The sequence below is a fragment of the Cydia pomonella genome, chromosome 13 (genome assembly GCF_033807575.1).
Source record: "Cydia pomonella isolate Wapato2018A chromosome 13, ilCydPomo1, whole genome shotgun sequence".
Lineage (NCBI taxonomy): Eukaryota > Metazoa > Arthropoda > Insecta > Lepidoptera > Tortricidae > Cydia > Cydia pomonella.
The window spans coordinates 16,798,858-16,826,647 of record NC_084715.1 but is presented as its reverse complement, the minus strand read 5'-3'; the positions used below and the strand labels follow the sequence as shown (position 1 = coordinate 16,826,647).

General features: G+C 41.7%; 1 protein-coding gene across 1 annotated transcript; it reads right to left on the bottom strand.

Annotated features, from left to right (window-relative positions):
- Positions 1-593: 593 nt before the first annotated feature.
- On the bottom strand, positions 594-27,790 carry LOC133524403 (pre-mRNA-processing-splicing factor 8). The gene is made up of 36 exons (XM_061860388.1): positions 27,645-27,790; positions 27,331-27,530; positions 25,732-26,620; positions 24,684-24,934; positions 24,243-24,405; positions 23,719-23,936; positions 22,966-23,192; positions 22,193-22,337; positions 21,320-21,501; positions 20,968-21,174; positions 20,529-20,819; positions 19,895-20,087; positions 18,243-18,430; positions 17,565-17,803; positions 16,913-17,059; positions 16,080-16,230; positions 15,610-15,817; positions 14,801-15,006; positions 14,116-14,306; positions 13,388-13,523; positions 12,914-13,083; positions 12,222-12,369; positions 11,550-11,678; positions 11,261-11,421; positions 10,502-10,693; positions 9,211-9,405; positions 8,280-8,451; positions 7,775-7,888; positions 7,086-7,259; positions 6,466-6,659; positions 5,859-6,074; positions 4,800-4,965; positions 4,426-4,524; positions 3,701-3,805; positions 2,215-2,494; positions 594-1,589 (listed from the first exon to the last, which is right to left on the bottom strand). The coding sequence occupies exons 2-36, from the start codon at positions 27,515-27,517 to the stop codon at positions 1,429-1,431; spliced, it is 7,095 nt and encodes a 2,364-aa protein (XP_061716372.1). The 5' UTR covers positions 27,518-27,530; positions 27,645-27,790; the 3' UTR covers positions 594-1,428.

Genomic DNA, 27,790 nt, shown 5'->3' with positions numbered 1-27,790 from the left:
CGCCTGTTAGTCTTGGCAACACTTTGCATGAAATGTTTTTGGTGGGATGTAGTGATTATATGCTCTTTGGGTGGGATATGAATTAAAGTATCGGCCCCGCACGTAGCAGTGACATTCGAATATAAAGATCACTTGAATGTCATTTTGTCTCACTCAGCAGGAAATTACCATTGTTAGAGCTGCTGAGGTGAAAATGATATCTCTGTTCGTAGTCGCTTTCCTTCACAAAGCGGGGAAACACTGGGATCGTCTACTAGCGTAGCGCTACGAAAACGTTGGCAATGAATGTGCAAATAAAAATAGGTTACTTAACGCATTCACTGCCACCGACGCATATATGCGTTCTCAGTTATACAAGTTTGTTCCTAGGCCATGCGTTAATGTTATATGAGGACGTATTGTTTTTTTTGTAGCTTGGTGCGTGTAATCTTACACATTATATAACCTTAAAAACCCAAGAATTTAGCTTTTTCGTGTTCGGATAACAGCTGCATGCGGCTCGGGAGCCACGGTTTGCCGGTCCTTGAACGAGACTAGTTATCATGGGAGGATAAAGGATCATCATGAGTAGTTGGATAAATAAAAATCATTCATTAGGAAATTATTCAATTTATTATCCTTATTAGTAAATATCAACATCATTCGTCCACGTCACATTTCAACTGGTAAAGAAGATTATTATGGTATATTTCCGGATGAATCACTGTATCCGTTTATTATGCCACAAATACTGAGATGTTACATTTGTGGCTTAATCCATGGAGTAGAAATATGGGTAGTTGCGGATCGACCGCACAATATTTTTAAAAACAAAATACAAGTTACCCCTATGTACAGTCAGCGTCAAATACTTCGTAGCAGTCAAAGTGGCCAAATAGTTCGGTACACCATACTAAATATATGGTGTACCGAACTATTTGGCTACTTTGACTGCTACGAAGTATTTGACGCTGACTGTACCATCGTCTACACCGTTGACTGACTATTCGAGAACTCGTCAATTCAAGTTAGCTGTACATTTAATAAGTCCGGTCCAACTATGTAATTATTAATTAGGTAGTTGAACCGAACAGTCAATATTGTTATATCAATAGTTAATCCACCTAAGACCCAGAGTTATTTTTGGAGTTTTAAATTTGTAACCTTCTTCAAAGAAGGAAGGTTACAAATTCAAAACTCCAAAAATCAATCAAAAATCTATTATAGGTCAAAATTAGATTTGGTTTTGGCTCTGGACTTAGGACACTTTGGTTATATGTTTGATGTTGACTGTAAAATGTATTGAGATGACTCAAATATGAATTCTCTCGACTCAGGAGTCAAACGTTGATGAGGGCCGGTCAACTACAATAGATAGAAACATGTCTATAGACTTTCTAATTTCTTCAATAGTAGGTAGTTGTAGCGTGTTGGCACTGTTGCCGCGAGTTAGGCGAAGTGGTCCTCGCGGTCGGCGGCGAGCACGGGCGCGGCGGCGTCCTCCATGGCGGCGAAGTTCATGAAGTGCGCGGGCCGGTGCACTTCATGGTAGAACTCGCGCGGATTGCCCAGCTGCACGCCGTACTTCATGTTGGGCTCGTGCCGCACGCCTACCGGCAAATATCGTCATTTATTCATCAATACAATTATTTTTTAATTACTCGAAGGTTAACTAAAAGAGATATCTTATAATGAAAAGTTTGCCTTTGTACTTTGCATATATTTTTTTAAATTGTAATTTTCACCTGTTTATGAACAATAAATAAAAATTAATAACAGACATACATTGCATCAATTCCAACTAATACCCTGTAAGTAATGAATTACAAAATGACATTACAACTGAAAAATACGAAAAGAGGCGGCATGTAACTGATTTCTTAGCCACTGTTTTTTTATAATAAATTAAATGTAGTCTATATACAATTCATGGGGTGAAACAGCTCAACAATTTGAGCAGTTTTCCGTCTTGTTTAGAAGCATGACCGAAACAGCGTTAGAAATAATAAACCATAGATTTATTATTCATTTATAAATGCAATAAAATGATTTAAAAAACCTAACTAACATATTATTGATTAGAGAACTTTTTTAAAAATCCATTACTGTAGCTTTTTCTATTCCCAAAATCGATGGTTATGGTTTCCTAAATCAAATTTAGTTGTACCTTGGTATTTATGATTTTCCTCACTGTCTCATTTGGACGAAACACTGGACAAGCACAAAGGCACTCACCCATGAAGTTGTAGTTCCAGCTGCCCTGCGAGGGCACCATGAAGTAGCCGAGGAAGCGGTCGGAGAGCAGCATCTGCACGCGCTCGTAGTGGCTGGGGAGGTAGCCCTTGGGGTTGTTGCCGCGGTCGGTGTTGCGCGCGCCCCACTCGTAGCCCGACGGCGTCAGCTTGTAGGCCGTGAGCGAGCACGAGCCGGGCGTGAACGAGCACGTTATGATGATGGTCTTCTCGCCGTCCCAGGACGGGTTTTCTGACATTATTTTGGCGTGTGTCGTGATGTCCTATAAAAAACAAGCGTGTTTATTTCTAAATTATGCCATTTGGCTACGGAACCCTAAAAATGACAAATTCATCGCTGCTCATTTTTGTAGAATAATATTATCCCCATGGGCTGTAGGTGTGTGCTGGCTATCTTGACGTGTCATTTTATAAAAAAAAGGACAAGTGCGAGTCGGACTCGCTCACCGAGGGTTTCGTACTTTTTAGTATTTGTTGTTATAGCAGCAACAGAAACACATCATCTGTGAACATTTCAACTGGCCAGGTATCACGGTTCATGAGATACTGCCTGGTGACAGAGGGACATACCGACAGATGGGACGGACAGCGGAGTTTACTAAATAGGGCCCCCGTTTTACCCTTTGGGTACGGAATCCTAAAAAACACTTGATAAATAAATCACAACAAATATGCAACAATTAGAAATCATAAGCGATTAGGTATTTAGATTCTTTGGTTTTAATAAGTAATCAAAATATTTTTATAAAAGCGTTTTCAATAATTTTCTTTCATATCAACTTTTATCGTATGAAACCTACATGGTCCTGTTACAAATATTTACAATACTCACTATTAATTACAAAATTTTACCGCATGTATGATTTAGAACCACATTACTGAGCTTATGTAGAATTATTTTAAATCTTAAAAAACTAAGCATGTCGATCGATCTGTGTAAAATTTATTCCAAATTTTAATACTTATTAATCGTCGGGACTGGATTGCAAACCGGAAACTTCATAATGAAGTCATTTAAGGATAATGTGGTATTCAAAAGCACTGGTTATTGCATTGGGAAATTAATTACCACAAGCTACTAACAATTAAAATATGTTTACCTCGCAGGGTATTTACAGTATTTTAGAGGGCTTTGATAATGCATTCCTGGTAAAGAAATGAGTCAGATTTATCTTCTCGTAATGGAATGTATAAGATTATGTGTTGGCTTTAGAATGTGACAAGTGAAAGCCCGGCTTCCTACTATGCTTCTAGGCATGATTGCGACGGCTTTAGGCGATCTGGGCGTCCAAGGGGTTAATGAGCCCCATTTGAAGGAAACTAGAACAGAAACGCCCTTTGAACGTCACGCCTATTGTGTTCGTGTGTGAGTCATCATAAACCGTGCCGGTATGCACGAAGGTGGGTAGGTAGGTATTGGGCTGTAGCCGAGCGCGTCGGGTGACGTCACGGCGGCGGAGCTGCGGTACCTGCGGCGAGAGCTGCGGCAGCTCGTTGGGCTGCGTGTGCATCCAGCCCAGCGGCTGCAGGTGCGCCAGCTGCGGGTGCTTCGGCAGCTGCCGAGGGAGGTGCACCTGCGGGCGTACACACGTACAGTATACTGAACTAAATGAAGCGAGTCATCGAGAAACTCACCTGTTTTTAATTAAATAAATAAAGCAAACTTATACGTGTAAGTAAATGTAAGATGAAACAGTTTTTTTTAAAGGTGCACCCTGATCTGCCAAACGTGCCGCAAAAGCGCTTGCCTTTGCGAAACGATCGCAAACTACTCGTGTGAAGTCGTGTGCATTACGTAGTACGATGTGCGACGTGCGTGAATATGCGGGTCCACACAGTGGGAGCATACGCGCGAGGAAATTTCCTCGCGCAAAAACCGGCCAGTGTAGACATGCCTCGGCCGAGGCGGCGCGCTCAGGCGAGGAAAAGGCACGCGCCGCCTCTGATTTATATGTTCGTAGATGATTTACACACGCTGAGACTGGAACCCTTTGCCCAATATTTCTACGTTATTCATATGTATAAATTATTATAATTCTTTTTATGTAATTTATTTTTATAGTGAACCTGTAATATGTGGCAATAAAAAAATTCTTATTCTTTTCTTATTCTTATTTGTAGAATTCATTTCATCGTTACAGATATCGTAACGTAAAATGAACAAATGAAAAGAATGTTAGTGTCAGATTTTTACCTGTTGATGTGTACCCCACTGTGGAGGCAGCACTGCGCAGTGCACCTCGCGGACCATGGGATTGTCGGGAGGTGACGTTCCGTAAAGGTAGCACGCGATCTGATCAAATAAAAAGGTTATTACTACACTTAAAATCCACTGGCTTCTTTTTAAGTTACTACATAAGATGAAACACTTTCAGATGTGGTAAGAGTTATTCAGGTTTAGCTAGACAATTTTTTACATAATTTTATGATAAAACATGCCATAACTGTGCTAGTAAAAATACTTGTAACAGATAAGGATAACTTAATTTTAATGGCATTTTAACTATAACATGCTCACCAGCCTTAAAACCATCCCTGAGAAAATATTTAACTAAATGAGAAAATTACCTGTGCTCTCAAATCAGAGATAGTCACGAATTTCTTGAGCAAATTTTTAGGAAGGATGTATGTGTATCCACTCTCCTTGATGTCGTCGGAGCTGACGTAGATGTGATTCGTGCGGAGATGCAGATTCGTGGCAGAGATGGCTCGGACACGCCATTCTGTCTTTGAGCTGAAAAGGAATACAAGTTTAACACATGTACCGTACCTACGGAATGAATTATATTTAGTTGTGTTGTTTTTAAACGCCGGCTGTACACACTCGTCGAGATACCCCGACACAGGCCGAGAACGAGTGTGTACAGTCAGCTGCAGACAGTGACCCCCTCCTGCATATAATGCCCTTCTCGTCTGCATTCTTACTCGTCCCGTCTCGCGTTTCTCCGATTGGATCGGAGCGGTGACGAGACTCTCGGCAAGAGGTTCTCGCCAAGTGTGTACAGACGGCATAAGAATACGTAGGGCGTAACGCTACGCATCAATCATTGTAGATCACCAGGGACTGCATAACCGAAAAATAACGATAACGGTATGACATCATACCGGTTTAATCCGAACCATGTAGGTAGCCGAATAAATTTATTTCGCTACCAGTAAATAACTGTACCGTCATTTTTTCGGGTAACCGCTTTCATAAAGGGGTAAAGGCGTGAGGGGCGCCCGCGCCTTACGCCAACTTGGTTCCTATTGGATGAAGCTGTGTATGTAAGTGTAAGCCCGTAAGCGTTTTTGATTTTATTTAATACTATCAGTTTGGCTATAATAACGGTTAAGATATATACCGGAAAAAATGCAAGTACCGTTATTTTAAAACTGCCGCGCGGCCTTAAAGGTATAATGTATCGGTATCGTAATTTTATATCGCTACCATACCCTTATAACGTAACCGAAATCAGTCCCTGTAGATCACTACAGGCGACAGATTTTATAGTAGAACTAATAATAATAAAGGTGAGCTTTTCGGCTTGGATTGGTGGAGTAAAAAAAAGTTCACCTGAAAATAAGAAAAGTACAGCCTCTACTACTTATAGGGGTGGGCTGGCCCTGCTCCTACAAGGTCCATACCTGAAGGTCTGCGACTCGTAGTTGCTGGTGGTGGAGGTGATGATCTCGTCGCCGTGCTTGTTGACGGTGCGCGTGGTGGTGGCGGTGAGCTGGCTCTGCTCCTTGCTCTGCTTCTCGATCTCGGCGATCTGCTGCCGCTGCGCCGACGGCGCCGAGATCTCCATGCCGAGGATGATGTCGCGGATCTCGGACTGCGTCAGCGAGGCCACGTTTACACTGGAAAGAAAGAATGGTTAGGTATGGATGTAAGCTTTGCTCCCTATCTATAGTATCTATGTCTTGTTTCTTAAGCATCTAGATACAGGTAGGCGTGCTCTCTTGTGGCGCATTCGCTACAGCTTTGAGGCACCTTTACGTAACAATACTACTTAGTATTGTAAGGTATCTAGATTTATATTGAGTCTATAAGATAAATACAAGTAGTATGTAGGAATCAAGGAACCCGACGTGAGCGGCATACATGAGGCGGGGACAGGTGGGAATGATTCATGCGAATGCTGAGCCTATTCCCAACTGTGCCCGGCGGGGGTTTACCGGGAGCTGGTATTTGCAAAAAGTCAAAACGAAAGGATTCAGGATCAGGATATGTAATAGGCTATGTGCTCACTTGTTCTTCTTGCCGTAGTCGGCCAGGATGAGGTCCTTGAGCTGCACCTCGACCTTGATCCAGTCGTCGTCGGCGAGCGTGGGCCAGATGTGGTGCGGCTCGGTGAGCGTGCTCTTGTCCGGCTTCAGCAGCACCTTGGTGCGCTCCGTGTTCACGTGCAGCGCGCGCAGGATCAGGATCAGACGGCTGAACGCCTGTGTACACGCCATTACAACATATTAAGGACATGCATTTTTTTTTAAGTGATCACTCTGCAATGTCTTTGCTCTGCTAGAAAATCTAGCAGGGCGAACATGTAGTCTCAGACCTTTTCCTCGAGAAACTGTATCATGTATAATCAATTACTTAAGGTTATATTGTCGAGCGGTCTTTAATTATAGGCACGAAGGTGTTCATCTTTAATTTTTAAAAAGTAACGCAAATCATGTACGCTTTATAAACAAACAGATTCATATTTGTGATAACCGTTATTTTGTACTTGATTGTGGTTTTATAATAACTGTTTCCTTATTTGCTACCATATTCAATTTCAATTTAGAATGTTAACTTTATTTGAATTACAATTCAGATATTTCGTTTTATGCGTAATCTCATTAATAAAAGTTGAAGTAATAACTGACCGTGTAGGATGAGATGGTCTTGAGCCAGTCGTCGTAGAGATTGAAGAGCACCATCTGCGGCTCCGTGGCCTTGAGGATGAGGTCCCCGAACTTCTCCACCTTGAGGCACGCCTGGAACGGCAGCTGCAGCTCCGAGCCCTTGATCACGATGTTGGGGAAGTCCAGCAAGTGGACCTGCGCAAGGAGCATCATTACATAGTAAAAGCGTATGGATTAACTTGACCTCGGTTTTATAAAGATTTGTTTTACCTTGTTAATATTATGCAAATAAGACGAAAGTGACCCGTGCGAAATCGCCTTTTCATACAAACGTAGTGCTCATTTTGCTCTCTGGATGATCACATAATTGAAAATATTTTGAAACAATTTGTAGTATAACAATCACAGCTATGTCCCTTCTACTAGCACTAGAATGGTAGACATATGTGACCGCGGCCAGCAAACCGTCCCACCTTGCCGCTGGCCATAAGGACGTTTTGTCAGGTTATTCGTATAATGATACAAGCTAATCTCGTCCTTATTGGTTATAGATACAAGTAAACTGGTTTACTGGTTTTGTGTAGTTAATAATAGGTACAATACAGATTTAATCATTAAACCATAAGGAAAAGTTGTAATAACCTAAAACAAATGAAACATGTACCAAACTATATTTTATCAAATAAATACAGCATGGGCGAGAAACAAACCTCAAGAGGATCCAACATTCCTTTCCTGGTGACGATGATCTGCTTGGGCTGCTCCTCCACTGGCAGCGAACGAATCAAAGCCGCCACTTCTTCGGCGGTCTTCCATTTTGCAAGCTATAGGACAGAAATAATAGTAAATACCCACCATTTCAAAACTCTTTCAATATATTGAGTTTAGTAGTAGTAAAAATAATTAACTATAATAGGTATAGTTAGCAAAATAAAGAGGAGTTACACATCAAATAAGAAAACATTTAAAAACGCAGAGCAAATTGTTTGAAAGCTTTCGTGGTCAAGTCGCCGAGGATAAGAACGTAGGCAGGATGGCCGAGTGCAATATAAAAGGAAACTCCAGTAGTCTGACCAAGATAAGTTGGCAGCGATTTTGATAGCCCAGACAGTTCAAGTGTTATTTTAAACGTCAAACATCTATGAAATTATGACAGGCTGGGCTATCAAAATCGTTGCCAACTTAGCTTGGCCTCACTCTAGTTTTGAGTGTTACCTGTCCGAGACGCTTCTGTCCGGCCCACACACTGGTGTGGATGATCTTGAGGAACAGCTGGCCGGTGCGAGGGTTGAAGATGAAGATGGCGCCGTTGATGGGCTTCGTGGTCAAGTTGCCCTCGAACGTCTTGTGGATTGTCACGCGGTACACGTTGGTGTCGTCTACGAACCTATATATCAAAAATGTTCTTGTTAGAAATCGAATCGGGGAAAACCAACTTACCCTACAGGCTTCAGTTATAGAGCTGGCCTACACCAGCTACCCACACCGTCCCCAAAACGACGGCCATATGACCACCCCACCAGTCGGTGGGGAAGCGACCCGCGACAGCCGCCGCAGCCGTGAGGCGGTAGCGGCCCCTCATACCCCCCTGACGGGGGGTATCGACAGATCACTCACTCACGCTTCAGTTATTCTGTTAGATCCATAGATTTAGATTTCTCAATAAGCAGTACATGTTTTTATTACAATCGAATATAAAGATGAATACATATTAAGATCGTCAAAATATATATATATATACAGATTAATCTATTATTTCGTGCCATAATAGTTTAGAGGATAGAGGATATATACGATTTCTATTTAAAAATTAAGTATTTTATTTTCAGTTACATGTTTGAGGTGTCATTATATTCATTATTGAGGTATATGTATTTTTAAGCCTCATTATGAATGCTGCTGTATCAAATAACGTTATCTCTATCATATTCACAGACTATTATTAGCGGAAGTTTACTGTCATTAGACCGAGTGCTGTGTTCTCATATAATTATCCCAAACTGTGTTTGTGAGTAGTGGAATGTGCTTAGAATTTTGGTAACCCTTCAACTATCGTCTGAAGAAGAAAGTCCCCACGAATGTGCCAGGAAAGGTGAAGAAGAATGTCGCGATGGCCTGTATTACTAAATGGATGTTAGTGACATACCAAATGATCTGGTTGGAGAAGAGCTCGCCGTAGTTCTGGCTGGAGAGGTAGGGCTCGGTGGGCTCGGAGGAGTAGAGCTGCAGCGCCTTGCGGATGCGCTCGCGCAGCACGTACAGCGCGGGGTTGGCTTTCATGATCTTGGCCATGGCCTGTTGGATCAACGGCTTGCAGCCAGGGAACCAGTTGCCGTAAGCGCTGGGGAATTAGGTGCAGATTAGTAAAGCTGATCAATCAAGAGATTTATTGGACAGCGTATTTTTAATTTCTTCAAAAAATAGAAATTAGTCTTATTGTGTGTGGCTAACGTATAGACTTCGACTAGAGCATACTAATGCCTGTAATAAGGATTCTGCGGAAGCCGCTTGGTCTGTGAACACGTGCTTAGCTCGAAGTATAATATGCACGATCGCGTGCGAAGCACATCCTCACAGACCGAGCCGCTTCGCGGGGCAATCTCCTTCCATTTTTTTTGACAACAACTATTGGTCAAACTCAAAATAGCCTACATTACATTAACATGAAATTCGATAGTTCCGTCTGATTACCCACTGACGCCGCAAATTGAAATAATTTTGTACAAAGAGCGCCACCTGTGCATGGGCAGATGGACATGTTATCGGTGGTGTACTCCAGAAACTTGACGCGCGCGTAGCGCTCGATGTCGTGCGAGTCGTAGCAGTCAGTACTGCGTGGTCGTGTTGTCCATGGTGTCTCTGTGAGGGTGTGTGTCTCACCTGTGCAAGTTGTAGGCCAGATCGATGGCGATGAGCAGGCCGGTGGGCGAAGGGTAGATGGACATGTTATCGGTGGTGTAGTCCAGGAACATGGCGCGCGCGTAGTGCTCGATGTCGTGCGAGTCGTAGTAGTCAGTACTGCGTGGTCGTGTTGTCCATGGTGTCTCTGTGAGGGTGTGTGTCTCACCTGTGCAAGTTGTAGGCCAGGTCGATGGCGATGAGCAGGCCGGTGGGCGAGGGGTAGATGGACATGTTGTCGGTGGTGTAGTCCAGGAACTTAGCGCGCGCGTAGCGCTCGATGTCGTGCGAGTCATAGTAGTCAGTACTCCGTGGTCGTGTTGTCCATGGTGTCTCTGTGAGGGTGTGTCTCACCTGTGCAAGTTGTAGGCCAGGTCGATGGCGATGAGCAGGCCGGTGGGCGAGGGGTAGATGGACATGTTGTCGGTGGTGTAGTCCAGGAACTTAGCGCGCGCGTAGCGCTCGATGTCGTGCGAGTCATAGTAGTCAGTACTCCGTGGTCGTGTTGTCCATGGTGTCTCTGTGAGGGTGTGTCTCACCTGTGCAAGTTGTAGGCCAGGTCGATGGCGATGAGCAGGCCGGTGGGCGAGGGGTAGATGGACATGTTGTCGGTGGTGTAGTCCAGGAACTTGGCGCGCGCGTAGCGCTCGATGTCGTGCGAGTCGTAGTCGCCCCACCGCAGCTGGATGTCCAGCCAGTACTTCTGCGTGGTCGTGTTGTCCATGGTGTCTCTGAGGGATAATTAGAAACAATAAAGATCATTTTGGAGAAATAAATATGATCAACTCGTGGTAAACTTCCCACGGCTGATTAATCAAGAGTAGATATCTGCACAAAGATTCTCGTCCTTGGCCTCTCAACATTAAACTTTCACAGATATTGTTCGAATATTTTATCTCGACAACTAGCGACCTGCCCTGATTTCGCACGGATTTTTTAAGGTTTTATGTAACCTTAATAAAATATACATCAAAATTTTCCTCAAGAATGACTCTAGCTGAAAACCGCAGGAAAATCCGGTCAGTAGTTTTTGAGTTAATCACAAACAAACATACCAAAAGACAGACTTGGCGGGGGATTTTATTTTATAGGGTGTAGCGATAAATACGCAAAGCGCTCCGGCTCGCTTCACAATACATCACTTGTGTTACGTAAGAACTCGTGATAAACGCGGCATGCATCGCAACTTCATAGAAAGCCGGAAACTTGCTACATACGCTTCCGATGTGGCCTAGCATTTTGTCAGTATGAACCAAATTTGAGAATTCTGTTTCTTGGGAAATTAACCCTCAACTTACTTGGTATCTGCGAGAAGCGAGGGCCGGGACACGTTCCACTTGTAGGCAGAGAAGAGCAGAATGTCGGCGCAAGACGAGTTCATCTTGTATGATTTACGGGGATGGATGGTTTCCTTCTGGACCGTCTCGATCTCCAACGCATCCAGCTCTTGATCGAAAACCTAATGAAAAGAAAACATTAATTTATATTCTTAAATAACCTTATTTTAGTTATGTTATGACCCCTAAAATTTCATATTAGAAAGCGCTTATCATAATAAGCAATACCACTGCAGTATTTAGGACTTACTTGACACAAGTCCATGACGATCGACTCATGGACTTTCTGCCACAAGTGAGCTCTGAAGATTTGGATCAGCGAAATCTTGAGCGTTGGAATCTTGCCGTGCATGAAAATGCCAGTCAAATCCAGTTGCACCTGTCAGCAAAAAACTTTGTTAAAACTGTATATAATTATTAGAGATAAAGTTAGTGATGTTCTCTGATCAGATAGCGTATTGTCGGACGGCCAGAGCGACGGTACGAGCGATCAGCGCGTTCGCCGTCTCGGACCGTCCCCAGAGCACAGGGACTCTCTGGTTTCAGGACCCCTACGCAGTTCATCATATAATAATCACAACTTTCAAATTATAGTAATTCAATATCAAAGCAAGCTTTTGCCATTTTAAGACACTGAGATGTTACCTTGTTTCTGAACAGCACATAGAGCATATCTTTCGGTGAACGAAATATAGACAACTTGGAGAAATCTAGTGAATGTTTTTGACCCTAAGTCTTCTGTACTATGTTGTTGTTATAAACGTTGTCTGTTTTATGTGCTGAATAGATAAAATAAAACTAAGTAGTCTGACAAAAAAAGAAAGATTTGCTAAGATTAACTTAAAAATACATATTTCTTTACCACCATAACCATATTATAAGGAGATGTACGTAGAACATAATAAAATAAAACATAATTTACCTGGAAACCGACGTAGACGTTGGCTCGGTTGATGGTGGGAGACCACCAGAGCGTGAAGCGACGGTTGGGGATCTGGTTCAAACCGGAACGCTGGGCGTTCGTCAGCTTCTTGTACTTCATCGACTCTTCGAAGCCTGATGCCTTCTCCCTGTGTAGACACAACTTGAGTTATAAGTAAACACAAATTTGCGGAAATGACGTTGTACGTGGCGACATTCAACGCAAATTTTGCGGGTTCGAACCCCTGCTCGTACAGATTCATTTTTCGAAATTTATGTACGAAACATCATTTGCTGTTTAGAGAGATCTTTTCTGTGAAAGAAAACATCATAGAAAACCGGACTAATCCCAATGAGGCCAAGTTTTCCTCAGGGTTGGAGGATCAGATGGCAGACGCTTTCGCAAAAGCGAATGCCTGTACCAATTCTAGAGATTATGTTGCCAATTTTAAAATTATTTTTTTGTATAGTGCAGATTTTCATCTGCTGCCATTGGAAGACGATACTTATGGCCTTTAAGCGCGTGTGCGCGTGGCAAGAGCAATAGGCACGTAGGTCATAAGCGAAAATATCTATAACATTTCTGTCTCCAGCAGTTACCAGTCCCGGTCATCCCCATTACTGTTTTCACAGGATACCCGAAACAAGAAACGGGTAATGGTAATATGTTTTTGACAAGTGAACATGTCTCACCAGAAGAGACCCTCCCAGGTGGGGAAGTAGGTGCCCTTGAAGAGCGTGTGCTCGAGGATGCCCTCGACGCCGCCGAGCGCCTGGATCATGTCGGTGCGGTAGTTGTTCAGGTTCCACAGCTTGCCGTCGTGCCGCTGGTGCGTCCACCAGAACGGATTCTGTTTTAGGACCTGTAAAAAAAGCTTTCTTATAGGTCTGTCCAACGATACAGAACTTAAGGCGTCTTAAGGTAACAGCCGTTTTATGTAACATTTTATGTACAATTTATTATAAAACAGTGGTTTCTAACGAAGTGGTCTGCGAAGTTCTAAACAGAACTACCCATCGCTGACTTTATGTCATAGAATAAAATAAATGATAGTCCGTTTTTTTTTTGGATTAGTCCTAATCACTAAAAGGTTAAAAACTACAGTTACAAACAGCAAATTTTTTTGTAATACTTATATTATATAGGCCTATTGAAGCGGTACTTACCTGGTATTGTTTGAATTCAGTTCGGATTCTCCAGCCCTTATCATAAGCAAGCGTGTGGCGATCTTTCTGGAAGAGCGTGTTGATCCGAGGAATACCTCTGTCCCAAGAGTCTTCCAAGTCTTCTAGCGTCAGTCGTCTGCACAAAGAAATTTACAAATTATAAACCTATATATATCGCAAACATATTACACATAACATAGATAGATACATTCTTTATTCATACAATATTTCATATTCGCTTCGTGCATGACTGGCGCTGCCCTAGTGGCTGTGGGACATATTGCTTATTTGACAGTTGGGAGTTGCCAAGATGTAGTCAATTAAAGTTCATATTTTCACCACGTCGTGCACTGGCGTCGCTTGTATTTCTCGCACCCCCAACTTCACCCAGGGTAAACCGTCTAATACTGGCCACCTTATACTAAAGTGGCTAAAATAAAAATTCTATTTATTTAATTACACAATTCAAGTAAACTAACTATCGTTCTGATGAGTAACATAGATTGTGTGATTATTAAACAGAATCCCTTATAGTGTTAGGTGGCCAGTAATAGACGGTTTACCCTGTATAGCCAATAGAGTTCTAAGCTTAGGGAACTGAACGCGCGACTGTATCATACGCTGAAACAGTACATTATCGGGATCGGCAAACGAAGCTGATAGTGATAGCTGGTGGGAAGTCAACGTGATGGAGAGAGCACTTATATTATAATATTGTCGTATCTCACCGGTTCTGTGCGTTGGCCTCCTGCCGCTTGAGCGCGTACTCGGCCCACACGCGCTGCGAGTCCACGAACTCCGCCTCCCAGGGCTGGATGTAGCGGTACAAGTTGGGGATGAGCTGGTCCTCGTCGTGGGACATGCCGGAGCGGAAGTGGGTGATGCCCACGTCGGTTTGCTTTGACCAGCGAAGATCAGACTGTATACAAAATAAACATTATAATAAATTGTTACGGTTTGACTCTTTTATCTAAAATCGATGAGTGAGCGCCTTATATCATGTGAACCAGCTAAATTACCTAATGTTAATAAGGTCGGAAAATTTCACAATTTTAGCGTTATACATTCACGAGATTACACAAACTGTATGGTATTTATGTATACAAAATCCAGCTACGACGCGCCAAAGGTACTACTTATCGAATGTCAACTGGGTAAAACTATCAGAGAAGAAATAAGAAATCGTCTATCGATACAGTCAAAGAAAATAAAGTACCTTATTTTGCCTTAAAACTTCACATATATAAATACAGATTGACACAAAATGTAAAATGTGGCGGGATTCCACCAGTGTGCGGTAAAAGCATATTCAGTACAAAAATGCTTGCGCCGCAAAGTGCCTCACACTGGTAGAATCCCGCCTTAAGAGTTATGACTTGTGTATCATCTGTATTTTAAAATGTACCATCTTACCTGTGGGATCAAAACGTGTCCCATAGACAGCATGCCGAGCCCGCCCAGCTCCTTGGGCGTGTAGAACACGACGGGCGGGAAGCGCGAGGGCATCTTGGAGTTGAGGCCGATCTTGATGCGGGTCTGGATCTTGTTCTCGCACTTGACCAGCAGGTCCAGCAGCTCCTGGGTGTTGACCACGGCTTCGCGGAAGTACGTCATCAGACCTGAGAACGGATCACATTAGTATCATACTAAAATTATTTAATTTAGTTTTTACATCTGTTAACAATTACATAATCTTACGGGAAAGCGGTGCTTCTTAATACAAGTATATTCATTACTTAAAAAGAGGCATCGGCACAGATGTAAAAAGTTACTTATAAGTTACGAAATAAATATTTTTCATTATAATTTTTTCAACCTATATCGATTTTAACAAGCGATTTGATCGAAATTTGTGGTAATATCTTGTTAAACATTAGTTATTTTTATTCATTCATTTAAAATAGTATCATTTGATGTTTTACCAATCGCTTTTCGGTGAAGGAAAACGTCATAAGGAAATCGGACTAGGGTTTAGGTTGCTGAACGGACACCAAGCTCCCCAAGTGAGCCATGGTGAAAAACGCAAGGAAAATGATGAATGAATGAATGATTGTTTAATTGCGGAATATGGGTTATAATTTTAATTATAAAGTCCACCATACTCTTACATTATTATATCCATACTTAATTAAACATAGATTTATGTGAAACAGTAGTTTTAAATTTAAAGAGTGTCTGATGGTCCCAGCTGCAAAACTCTCCGTTATGTAAAGAACCCTTACCAATAAGCGCCGTGTTCCATTTGTTGACAATCTTCGTGAAAGTAGTGGAGCCAGAGGCCATGAGGATCTGACGGACTCTGTTATGGAACCGCGCTAGGGACTCGTCATCGACGCGAAGGTAGCACTGCGCTGTACGTTCCTTCGTAACCTCATTCTGGAGATTCCACACGCCGTCGCGATGCGATAACTCTTCGTTTTGACTACGACACTGTGAACAAAATTAATCTTTGTTAGTAGAAACGTAGAAGCTATTTTGGTTATTAGTTGGGGTGGTAAGATCAGATAGCGTATTTTCGGACGGGCAGAGCGACGGTACGTGCGATCAGCGCGTTCGCCGTCTCGGACCGTCCCCAGAGCACAGGGATTCTCTGGTTTCAGGACCCCTACGCGGTTCATCATCTAATATAGACTTTATTTAATACATAATAAGGTTTAATTAAATTGATCACTTAACCATGATATAAACTTACTTTAGGCAGTATCCTGCACTCAAATCCGGCCATGTTGAACAACAAATTGGGGTTGTCTTTCGAGTAAACTGATACAAAGCTGTTCTCCCATTGGATGGTGGTCACTGAGCGGGGCAGGCGATTCTTTATGTCCCAGAACACTGCTCTGCCACTGTTGAAAATAAATGAAAATTAGAGAATAGGAAATTAATCCTAAAATAACAACTTTAAAATTAAATACCTTGACAATTTAAAAGGGTGAACATTTAAGTGTGCTTGTATGTAAATTCCATGTTGACGTGTAGTGTCCTTGTGGCCTATTTGCTGAATAAATGTTGAAGTTGAAAACATGATTTAAAAATCCTGATTATCGGCCTATATAACTTTTCCCGTCGTTGGATCTTAACGTAGAACGTGTTACATACTTTTTTTTTATACTACGTCGGTAGCAAACAAGGTCCGTCTGATGGTAAGCAGTCTCCTTAGCCTATGTACGTTCCTCCCTCCCCCCTCGTTGAGCTCTGGCAACCTTACTCACCGGCAGGAACACAACATATGGGTAGGGTCTAGGGTTATTTGGCTGCGGTTTTCTGTAAGGTGGAGTTACTTCTCCAGTTGGGCTCTGCTGTGATCTGGAATGACATCCGCTGTGCTGCCCTACCACACAAAGCGAGATGACATTCACAATGCCCATACCTCTCTTTTGGACGTAGTTTAAGGACGTACCCGGGTCCGAATGTTACATTCTACACGAAGATTGTTGACTTTCCATAAAGCTTGACGCCGCATGCAGCATACCGGTAGACCTAAATTAAAATACAGAAAAAACATGAGACATAACAAAAATGACTTACAGATTGACGTCGTGTTTCATGAGCCGCATGCGCGCGTCCCGCGGCCAGCACTTCTTGTTGTTGTAGCCGACGATGTTCTCGTTGTTCGGGTCAGGGTGCTCCGTCAGATATCTCTGGATCAGGTCGCGAGCTTCGTCTGCTGTGAATCTGTTTGAAATAACCATCGGATTGATATAACGTCATTTTACGATTTCAAGTTAACATGGTCCTGTTTAGAGGGAAGAATATCTTTTCGAATCTATCGAAACAACGGTAATTTTTCTATGAAATTCCATTTCGGGAGAAAACTATTTCCACTAACAAATATCTTTGATTTTGGATGTCGATCGCTTCAGCATAATATATTGTAGGTTTCACTATAAAAAAAAATTGTTTCGCTAATTATAAAAAAACGTAAAACCTATAAACCTCGTTTTTCATCTTGTCAATAACATACAAAAAAACCATGGAGAATGGGAAATATTTAGAAGTAAAAAAAAAGTTTTCTCGTTTTGTATGAACAATCACGTATGCTTCCCTCTTAAAATGATGGCATGCGCAACAATACAACCATACAAATACTTCATTGTGAAAGTAAGTTAAAACCGTAGTCGTGGATTAGAGCGCCAATATGCGTTTTATCCGTAATATATACGATACGTAAACAACGAACCTGAAGTAAATGTGGATCCTGTCGACATATCGGCAGTACAGCCTGATCGGATGTGCTGTCTCCGTCTGTCGGTCCTGGTACGACAGGAAGTCGTTGGGCAGCTGCGGCGGGCCGGCCATCTCACTAGAGCGCTGCAGCCCCAGCACCAGCAGGTCCAGCACCAGCCCGTAGTACTGCACGATGAACGACGCGAACTGCAGCCCTCGGATTATACCGTAGGAGTTCGTGTGGTTCATGTCCTAGGAAAGGAAAGCTAGTTAATACGCTAAAGTGTTAGTTGTAAGTGTTTTTCTGTTGATAGTATGATCAGATAGCGTATTGTCGGACGGTCAGAGCGACGGTACGAGCGATCAGCGCGTCCGCCGTCTCGGACCGTCCCCAGAGCACAGGGACTCTCTGGTTTCAGGACCCCTACGCAATTCATCATATAAAAATATACCACTTGCAAATGAAAACCAGTAAGGTAAACTCTCACTAGGCGCCTATGATCAAGACTGGTTTCGATTAAGGCTTTTCAACTATAAAATAGGTACTATAAAACATACTATTATGATTATCCTTAATAGTAGACGTACGTACAAGAGAATAGGTATGCGTGAAACTCTGTTGGTTACACCATACATGATACTAACTTGGACTTAATTTGGTTATGTTTTCCTGCCAATGAGTGTCGCCTACCTTGTAGTTAATGACCACGTTGTTCTTAGCAGTCATGTAGTCCGCAATGTTGTGGTCCACGATGAGACGGAGCAGACGGTTGAGCAGCGTCAAGTCGATCTTCTCGTACAGCTTCTCGAAGCGAGACTCTAGGAGCACGTTGCATTCGCCTTCGCCCACTTCCCAGACGTCTTGGAGGTTGTTGATGCCTAGAATTAAATATTGTGTTAGGAATCGGTCAATTTTAACCGAATAGGATAAAAGATGCCATGGTTACATCAAAATATGTTCAAACACACGACGACTAACTGCCCTAAATGCGAATACAGACAGGTGTGCGATGCGCACATAGACACCAAAAAGATTTCCATACTATGGCACGTACAACCCGTACTTGAACTACTCACATCAGCGCAATGCCAAAAAAAAAGAAAAAATGTCGTTTAAGACGAAAGTGGAGGACCCGCGCGAAATGGCCTTTTTATACAAACATAGTCTTCATTTTCCTCTCTGGATATTAATATTATTGAAAATATTTTGACACAATTGGTTGTACATCAACCACATCTATGCCCCTGCATTTGCCTTTTTTCGAATTAGGCTCATTTGTACAAAATTTTGTATGAAATTAGTTTTTCGTCCCAAATTTTTACAATAATCAGAACAATAAAAAAAATCAAACGTAGGGGCATAGCTACGGTTAATATGCATCAAATTATTGAAAAATATTTTCCATAACGTCAATATCCAAAGAGGAAAATGAGGACTACGTTTATATGGAGAAGTCGTCCCCTTTCCTCTTAACATGAACCGAACAGAACATCTATTCTAGTAAAATAAAAAAACGGACATGTTGTGTTACTAAACAGTTACCGATTCTTCAAATGTAAAAGTCGTCTTCTTATCTTGCTAGTGTTGATAGTGCAACCAACCAAAGTGAGGTTTGTAACAAGGGGATGGTACAACCATGATCTCCTTTGCCACAACACACACTTTGGGCAATCGCTTATATCTTCATTCTTCGTGCTTCTTAGTTCCTTCTTCTTTGATAGAATTGGAGTGTAATAGCTAATTGTTAAGAATATATTACATTTTTATTTACCCTTTGATTGCCAAGCGTTGTACACGTGTGCCCAAACAATGGCATGAAAAGTGATATCTATTTTAAAAAAACCTCCTCGATGAGACAGACGTCATTGGCTTCCAAAGGTTTAACGGTTTGTTCCTGGTTCGTCGTATTCCTGTTTCGTCGGATTCCTGATTCGTCGTATTCTTGTTTCGTCGGAATTATGTACATATAATTAAATATGTCGTGCAGTAAATCTTCATATTTAGTAAATATTGGTTGGTGGCATATTTATTATCACATTGTCATCTCAAATTGGGCATTATGAAAAATGCCCAATTTATCACTTGGTTCATAACATATATAATTTCAATTTCAACTCTGACCCGAGATAAAGGGTCTTGACAGATGGACGGACGGACGGACATTAAAGTGATCCTATAACGGTTCCGTTTTTTCCTTTTCAGGTACGGAACCCGACGAGCACGACGTCTTGTATTGGACTCGAACTCTCTTGACGGTGCGATACCAATAGAATTATGCAATAATGATCAAAGGAATTAATAACAATAACAGTATCATAGGTTTTTGAAGTCAATTGACTGACCCTGGCACCACTTGTAGACGAGCAGCGGCGAGGGCTCGGTGTCGGCGGGCTTGACCCAGGGCGGCAGCAGGCGCCGCTTGTCCGCCTCGTACCACAGGTACTGGTCCAGGTACGCGTCCGTGATCTTCTCCAAGGGCTCCACGTCGTACACCGGCACCAGGTGCGAGTACAGGTCCATGAACTCGATGCCCACCTGATAATGTTATTAGTTTAATATTATAATACATTAAAGCTTTTTCGGTAGCTTCCAAAGGGAGCACTGCACCCGCTTTTTGGCGAATTCTCTTGCTGGCGCTGGTTTTTATGAAGCTGACAAGTGTGCTATCTGACCTCGCACATTCCGACCCAGCTAAGCCTTATTGGGATTAGTCCGGTTTCGTCACGATATTTTAAGATTTTTTTTAAGTTCCACGCAGTTAACGCGTTAAAGGATACAACCGTATTACAACGAACAAGTATGAATATTTCATGTTTTTCAACAAATAAAGTTTTTTTAAGCATACAAATGAAGTTATAACATGAAGTGAAACGGATTTAATGTTTAATAAAATTGTGCAAATACGCTACAATATCGAGACTGTAGCCATCTAAAAGTAACTCAAATTCATGTTACTAAATATCAATGAAAACATACCTCTCTGAAAGTCCTCTGCGTCAACAAATGACGCTTGATTCTTGATAGCGCCTCGTGAGGATTATCATACGCCTGCTCAATGAGCCCCAGCTCCTCCCTCTGACTCTGATTCAGCCTGGACTTGACACTGTAGGCCTCCTTGAGTCTCTCCAGGGCGAGGATGAGCAGCTTCGTGTCGTGCTTGTACGACAGCGGCGGGAACGGAATGGGCGCGAAGCGACGGGACTCCAGCCAGTGGACTGTGGTTGTGTAGATGGCTACGGCTTCTTCGGGAGAGATGTAGGGACCGTCCTAAGAGAAAAAATAACGTTTTACTGCTGATTTACCCAAGTAGATATCACAATTCACCAGGAATTTTTGTGATTATTTGGTTACAAAGCTTCCAGTATTCGATCGATAGTAGAAAAGAATCCCAACAGACCCCCCTAATACAACTTACCTTCAAATAGTTATGTTGTCTCTCCTGCTCAGCCTTGAGGTAGAGCCTGGTGAGTCGCCCCAGGTTCTTCTTGCACACGGTCTTGTCGACGGTGGCGCCGCGCCGGATACGCTCGCGGTTATAGTGGGCCGTGTTCGTCCACCAGTCGGCCTTCATTTTCACGTAGCGGAGAATCATGTTCTCGATCGGCGTCGGCAGTCCGGGGACCTGTGCAAAATATACGTGATGCAAATAGAATTGATGGTTGCTTTTGATCTTCGTATTTGTATCGGCAGATGGTAATTTGAATCTTGATACAGCACAACCAACTGGACAAGTTTTGTTAGTTTACACGTCATGTCAATTGACTAACCTTCCACGGAATATTGGCCTTCCAGCACCTCCAGGCTTCAGACAGATGCTGCAAGATTGTCCTGGCCTTGTTCTGCTTGATGCCCTCAGGCATCATGTCGACGATGTCGTGCATCACGGAGGCTCGCAGCTCGAGGTCGAAGTGGGACTCCACGCGCTGCTTTGTAACGGTCTTTGCAACACCTGCGTCATTAAATTAGGTTACACAAATTTTGGGAGCAGAGAACTCAGATAGGATAGGAAAAAAGTATTAATATAATGGCACTGACACTATCTATGTGATAGTATCAAAAGATGTCCGTGCCCGCGACGAGGCTTTAATAAGAGACATTCGCCTTGGCTGACCAACTTACACTCTCGATAGTGCTGCTCAGTATGCAGAGAAACGTGTCGACCAATTTTAGGGGTTAAAATCATGAATCAGGCTCCGAACAATGTAGCCTGACAATCTGGTGTGGATCACACGGGATTTGGATTGAGGATTGCATGACGAATAATAAATAATAAATAATAATAAATATTATAGGACATTATTACACAAATTGACTAAGTCCCACAGTAAGCTCAATAAGGCTTGTGTTGAGGGTACTTAGACAACGATATATATAATATATAAATACTTATAAATACTTAAATACATAGAAAACACCCATGACTCAGGAACAAATATCCATGTTCATCACACGAATAAATGCCCTTACCAGGATTTGAACCCGGGACCATCGGCTTCGTAGGCAGGGTCACTACCCACTAGGCCAGACCGGTCGTCAAATAGAATAGATTGAATGGCGAGTAACGCACGACCCATTGTTGCGTTCGTTGTTCGTGCGTTGTCTTTCAGCTGAAACAGTATTTAAACTTATCCTACTCATACCTTTGGAGTGTCGTCCTTCGAACTGCCTCGACAGCAAGTTTCCGAGCCAGCGCTCCAGCAGCGGAGTGATTCCTCTCATGAAGAACAGCCACACGCGCCAGCCGGGCGCCCAGATGCCGCAGCCGGGGCCTTTCGACACCGGACCCTATTATTAAACAGAAAATATACATAGGTACTTAAGAAAACATAGACAGGTTACATTTTTATTATGACTGATACTGTTTCCATCTTCACCACTGAGATGGTTAGCACCATCTTCACCACTGAGATAGTTGACAGTCCTCAACTGTGCATTTCTCCAGAAACTTCCTGCCTCGCATAGCTAAACTGTGGAATGAACTGTAGCCTGAGGTATTTCCAGACCAATACGACCACCTTCAGACCTTCAAGAAAAGAGCGTTCACCCATAACACACTGACAGTCCCTCTGGTGTTCCGGGCGGGCGAGGGTAACCGCTTACCATTCCATTCCATTTGAACTATACAGTATAGGTTGATTCATAAGAGCTGGCACGAGATTCGTACTGAACTTTCAAAATTCTCATGACTCAACCTATGACATGATTTGAAACACTGGTTCAGACCAAGAATGTTTTTGTTTCAGAGAATGTTACACATAAAGTAACTCATTGTGTTGAATCTGATGAGGTGTTGAGATCCCTGCAAATCCTGATCTGCCTCATGAGCTTGTACTGATCTGATTTACATTTATATGAAAGGCGTGAGAATCCATGATGAGAGGTACCTAACGGTGATATATATTGGAAGAAATACCGTGTTGAATCTGTAGTAGATGAGATGCTTCAGATCCTTGCACATCCTGATCTGCCTCATGAGTTTGTACTTGTATCTGTACATGCCGGTGAGCTGGCCGACGTGCGCGAAGATGTACTGCAGACCGTCGGCCAGTTGGAACGAGTCCACGTTGTTCAGGCGGTATTGGACGTGGGAATCCACGATGAGTTTTGTGAGACGTAGGATTTCGCGGCACAAGTGGAATGCTGTGGAGAGATGACAAAATAAGAAAGGGTGTGCTAAGCTGCTAACTTGTGATGCATATGTGCTTCATATAGCCCTTTACTCTTTAGCTTTGTTCAGGCATGTTTAATTACGAACCAAATCCATGTGTTGTAAATTTTATGAGCAAAAGAGTGAGGTTATATATACATTTTTAAATTGAAATCGGTTATTAAGAAAGTGTCCCACGCCAATGAAAATACTTGCTGAGTTTCATGATGGAAATCTTTAGCGTTGAATTGACCTCATACTAAAAGGTGTCAGTTTTCAAAATGAGGTTTTCTGTATAGCAGAAAAGTAATTAAAAAGTTTTTGTATGGAAAACATAATATTTTATGCAGTAAACTATTGAAAAATAAACAAAACATTACAACAGTAACTAGCATGACTAACTTTAGCAGTTGTGTAAATAAGAGATGTTATATCCAGCAATATTTTATGAACAAAAATATTGTACCATTTTAAGAAACTCTTACTAATACATGAGACTTCTGAGTTTCAAGAACTTACCATTGCCAAAACGCGACTTCTTTCTCTCTTTGGTGGTGAGTGTTTTCACAGGCTTCAAGTTGAAGTTGTAGTCCAAATGCAAGTAGTTGAGGTTCTTGCGATGTATGAGCAGGTTCAGCATGTTGTAGCCCTGGCGGCAGACCTGTAGCCCAGCTTCAACCCAGTCCAGGGTTGTTGTTTGAAAGAATTTCGTTGATTTGAAGGAACGGAACAGATACCTAAAAGAAAATATTTTTTCTAAATAAGGTATTATGTGGAACAGTCACACAAGAACATTAGGTTAGAGTTGTATATAATATATAAACACAAATACTCTTACACATTCACTGCCAAGAACACGCAAGATGTGTTCATTTTGTATTGGACATAGGCACTTAGCACCAAAAGTGTTAATTAACTCATTCATCACTAAATACATTGTTTGCATTTAGTTTAAAAATTTTTTTTGCAGCAAACCTATGTTATTGTACAGTGATTTTATTCAAGGAAGTTATAAATGTTATACCTAACAAAAGTGTTCTTACCTCTTTTTCTGTGGCTTAGGTGGCCTGTGCTTCAATGAATTCAGCACATAGTACTTCAGAAGTTTTTGGTATGATACCCTGACCTTAACAGGCTGGCCTGGAGGGCAATGTTCCTTGTACCATGTCTTCACTAATGGGACGTCGATGGCACGACGTGTGCGTCCTAAGAAGAAAGGTTATTTTAATAAACACATACAAAAACCCAAGGCATGTGATAGTTTTCTGCAGAGGGTGCATAATTAGATTTATTTTTCTCTTTATGGTAAGACACCATGTTAGGGCCATGGTAAGTAAATTACTTGGAGACTACAAATTTAGCTAGTACTTTTTGAGTTATTAGATCTTTGTAACAAAAGCTTTACTGAATATTTTATTTTGCATATTGGTGCTTAATATCATTATCAAGCAATGTTTGAAGTTCCTAAAAGGAATAATCCTTACCTGATCTCATGTTAAATGGCCTAGGAGCCCACAGCAGAGCTATGCCATTAGCAGTATTATCAGTGTACAGAGCTGTCTCCTGCAGGAATGGAGTGACCTCCTCAGGCAACACAAACTCCTCCTCATCTGGAACGGGGTCCAGAGACTTCACAGAGTGTCGGTGGGATATTGGGTTGATCAGAGGATCAAAGTAGAAAGCTGGCAGGTCAGGATCCTCTGTTTTGATGTATATCACATTTGGTGTGTGGTACCTAAAAATGTTTAGGATGTCAATGACTGACTTGAAAGTGGATGTGAAGTGCATTAATTTTACTTTTTTAATTTATTTATTGAAGGAAATGAAAGTTGAGACTCAAAATATAAAAAATAATTAAATATGCTTTCACTGTTTTCTTTATATAGATAAAATTGAATCACATACAATTAGATTTTTTTTTTTTTCTGTTTGGAACTGCCATCAGTCGGTAACGACTATAATCAGTTTTGATGTATTTAGGAATTGACATTGGGGTTTTGGAGACCATCGTCTCATTTAACCAAACATTCATTTTGCACAATGTGCTTCCTTTTAAGTCTATGTACAGTTTTAGTCTTATCCAGTATAATTGTTTGTGAATTTTTTGATCTCTTCCTTTATGGTGGTCATATTGAGATAATCGTGTATTTCATCGTTTCGGGTGAACCACGGTACGTTGGCAATCACTCGAAGGATGGCGTTCTGTGCTCTTTGAAGACACATTATGTTACTATTACTAGCAGTTCCCCATAGCTGGATCCCATATGTCCAGATAGGTTTAATGATTGCGTTGTATAGGAGTAATTTACTATGCACTGAGAGGGTAGAGTTTCGTCCCAATAGCCAATGAAGATTTTTGTATTTTAATATAATTTCATTCCGTTTGTTTTATGTGAGTTTTCCATGTAAGGCGCCTATCTAGATGAAATCCTAGGGTACTTGATACACTCGCAATGTGGCAGGACATCATTTGAATATAAATAAAATATTATGAATATCAACTTTCATTTGTCAACAATGGTTGTTACTTACCATGACAGCTGGACAAAATGTGGCAGGTTGTTGTACAGATAAGGGAATGCAATCCTGTACTCAGTCCTAATTGGTTGCCTAATAATGATTTTGTTTATATCATTGAACTCATTCCAGTCTTCATCTCCTGCTGAATTGTCTTTCACCAAAGGCTCAAATTTAGGCCCTCCAGGAATAGCCATGTTCAAGGCTTTTGCTGTGAAAAAGCTCTTTGAATCGAACAAGTAGAAGTAATTATCATCTACCAAGTCTGTGAGCAACTGGTTTGCCAATCTGTAAAGTGTGGCCATCTGTGGTAGTGTCAGGTTCCAGCGTCTGTATGTAGATCCATTTACATGCCTAGTTCCTAGAAGTGGCTTGTGGTCATAAAACCAAGATGCAACAGCTCCGTCTTCTTCAGGGTCAAGCTCAATTTGAATTGGTTCTAAGGGTTCGACATCCAATATGTTATCAGCATAATCTAGAGGAGGTTCCTCATCATCAAAAGGTGGGAACCTCATTCTTTTAAAGTGCCTACGGTCACGCTTTTCTCTACGCATCATGATCCACATTGTGCCCCATTGAGCAATGTAGACAGGCTCAATAACCCATGGGATTTCATTAACAAATGTGATTGCACCTGTGATGTGGTACAAGACTTTTACATCTCTGATTTGTTCCCAAGGCATTGGCATGTTTTCTAGCAGCTTCATGACTGCATGAGGCATATATTTAAGGGCTCCAAGATACACACGCTTGTCATGACGGTATTTGCGACTAGTCATGTCACCATGGTCCCTGATGATTTTTCTAATGTGCTCAGGTGGCATGTCTTCTTTCTGAGCATCCACAAAGCCGAATTTGCGCTTCTCGGCAAAACGCTTTGACTGTAGTTGAAGCCATTTTTGTGCTGCAATATGATATCAATAATGTAAAATAAGTGATTTGCATTACACCATCATTTAACATGAACATTGTATGGAGGTTGTATCCAATACACTTTATTAAAATACTTAAACGAAACTAATAAATGTTTGCAATTACAGCATTTTCCATAGTGTCTAAAAAATTGGAAAATTATATCCATTGCCTGTAAATAATGTCACCCCAAAGGAAATAGTCTTGGCAAATTACTTAATGGCAAAACCTTGAGAAAGGGGCCAATTATTACAAAAAAGCTGAGCACACAGTAACATAATTATAACAATTTGTAGTGTCATACTATTACTATGTTTAATAAGCTGTGATTACCTATAATTGGACAAACATCTACCCTTAATGTTATGTAAGCTACAGATTATTTTTTCCCTGATGTATTGTCTGGTGATCCTAAATAAAAAAATAAAGAATGTTGTACATGTTTGTTTAAAACAGCATAGTGTCCTGATACAAAGAAAATACAATGAATACACACAATAATACTTACTTTTTAAATAACCTAAAAACAACAACTATATACAACTGAAAAAAAGACGACGAGCTTAACGACAGAAATTACACAAAACCGCAAATAGCGTAAATGTACTAGGAGGGCTGACCCCAAATAAAGAACCAGCTTTGAAATTGATTGAAAGAGAAGAAGAAGAGAAGAGATTGATTGATCGATACAATTGTACTTGCCTTTTTCTTTTATTTTTTCCTCTGGTATATGGTGCGGCTTCGGAGGCTGCGATGGTGGCACCGGTGGCGCAGCAGCAGCGGCCGCAGCGTGCGCCTGCAGGGCGGCTTGCTGCGCAGCGGCCAGCTGCTGCTGGGCCATCATGGTGGCCCATGGGTTGGGCCCCAGCAAATAAGGCGGTAGCGACATGGCTGACCGCCTTCTAAAACAAAAACACAATCCACTCACATGGCGTACAAAATGCTACGCGTCGCTATAAACAAATGTGACAAAAAACCCATAAATCACTTGTTTAATTATACAAGAAATAACTTACACTTTATTTCACTTATACGACAATCCAATTACAATGTTCGTGAAGCATATTTCACGAACAAAAAACGAAATAAAACGACGCCGCAAACGTAAAATTACACAGCGGTTGCGGCCATTTGCAAAATGTTTTTTTTTAATAGTGTTGCC

Coding starts and splice junctions, on each gene's coding strand:
- LOC133524403 (XM_061860388.1), bottom strand. CDS start 27,517: ATGTCGCTACCGCCTTATTTGCTGGGGCCCAACCCATGGGCCACCATG. Junction 17,060..17,564: donor AGGATCCACATTTACTTCAG/GTTCGTTGTTTA, acceptor TATTTCAAACAG/ATTCACAGCAGACGAAGCTC. Junction 3,806..4,425: donor AGTGGGGTACACATCAACAG/GTAAAAATCTGA, acceptor GTACGCCCGCAG/GTGCACCTCCCTCGGCAGCT.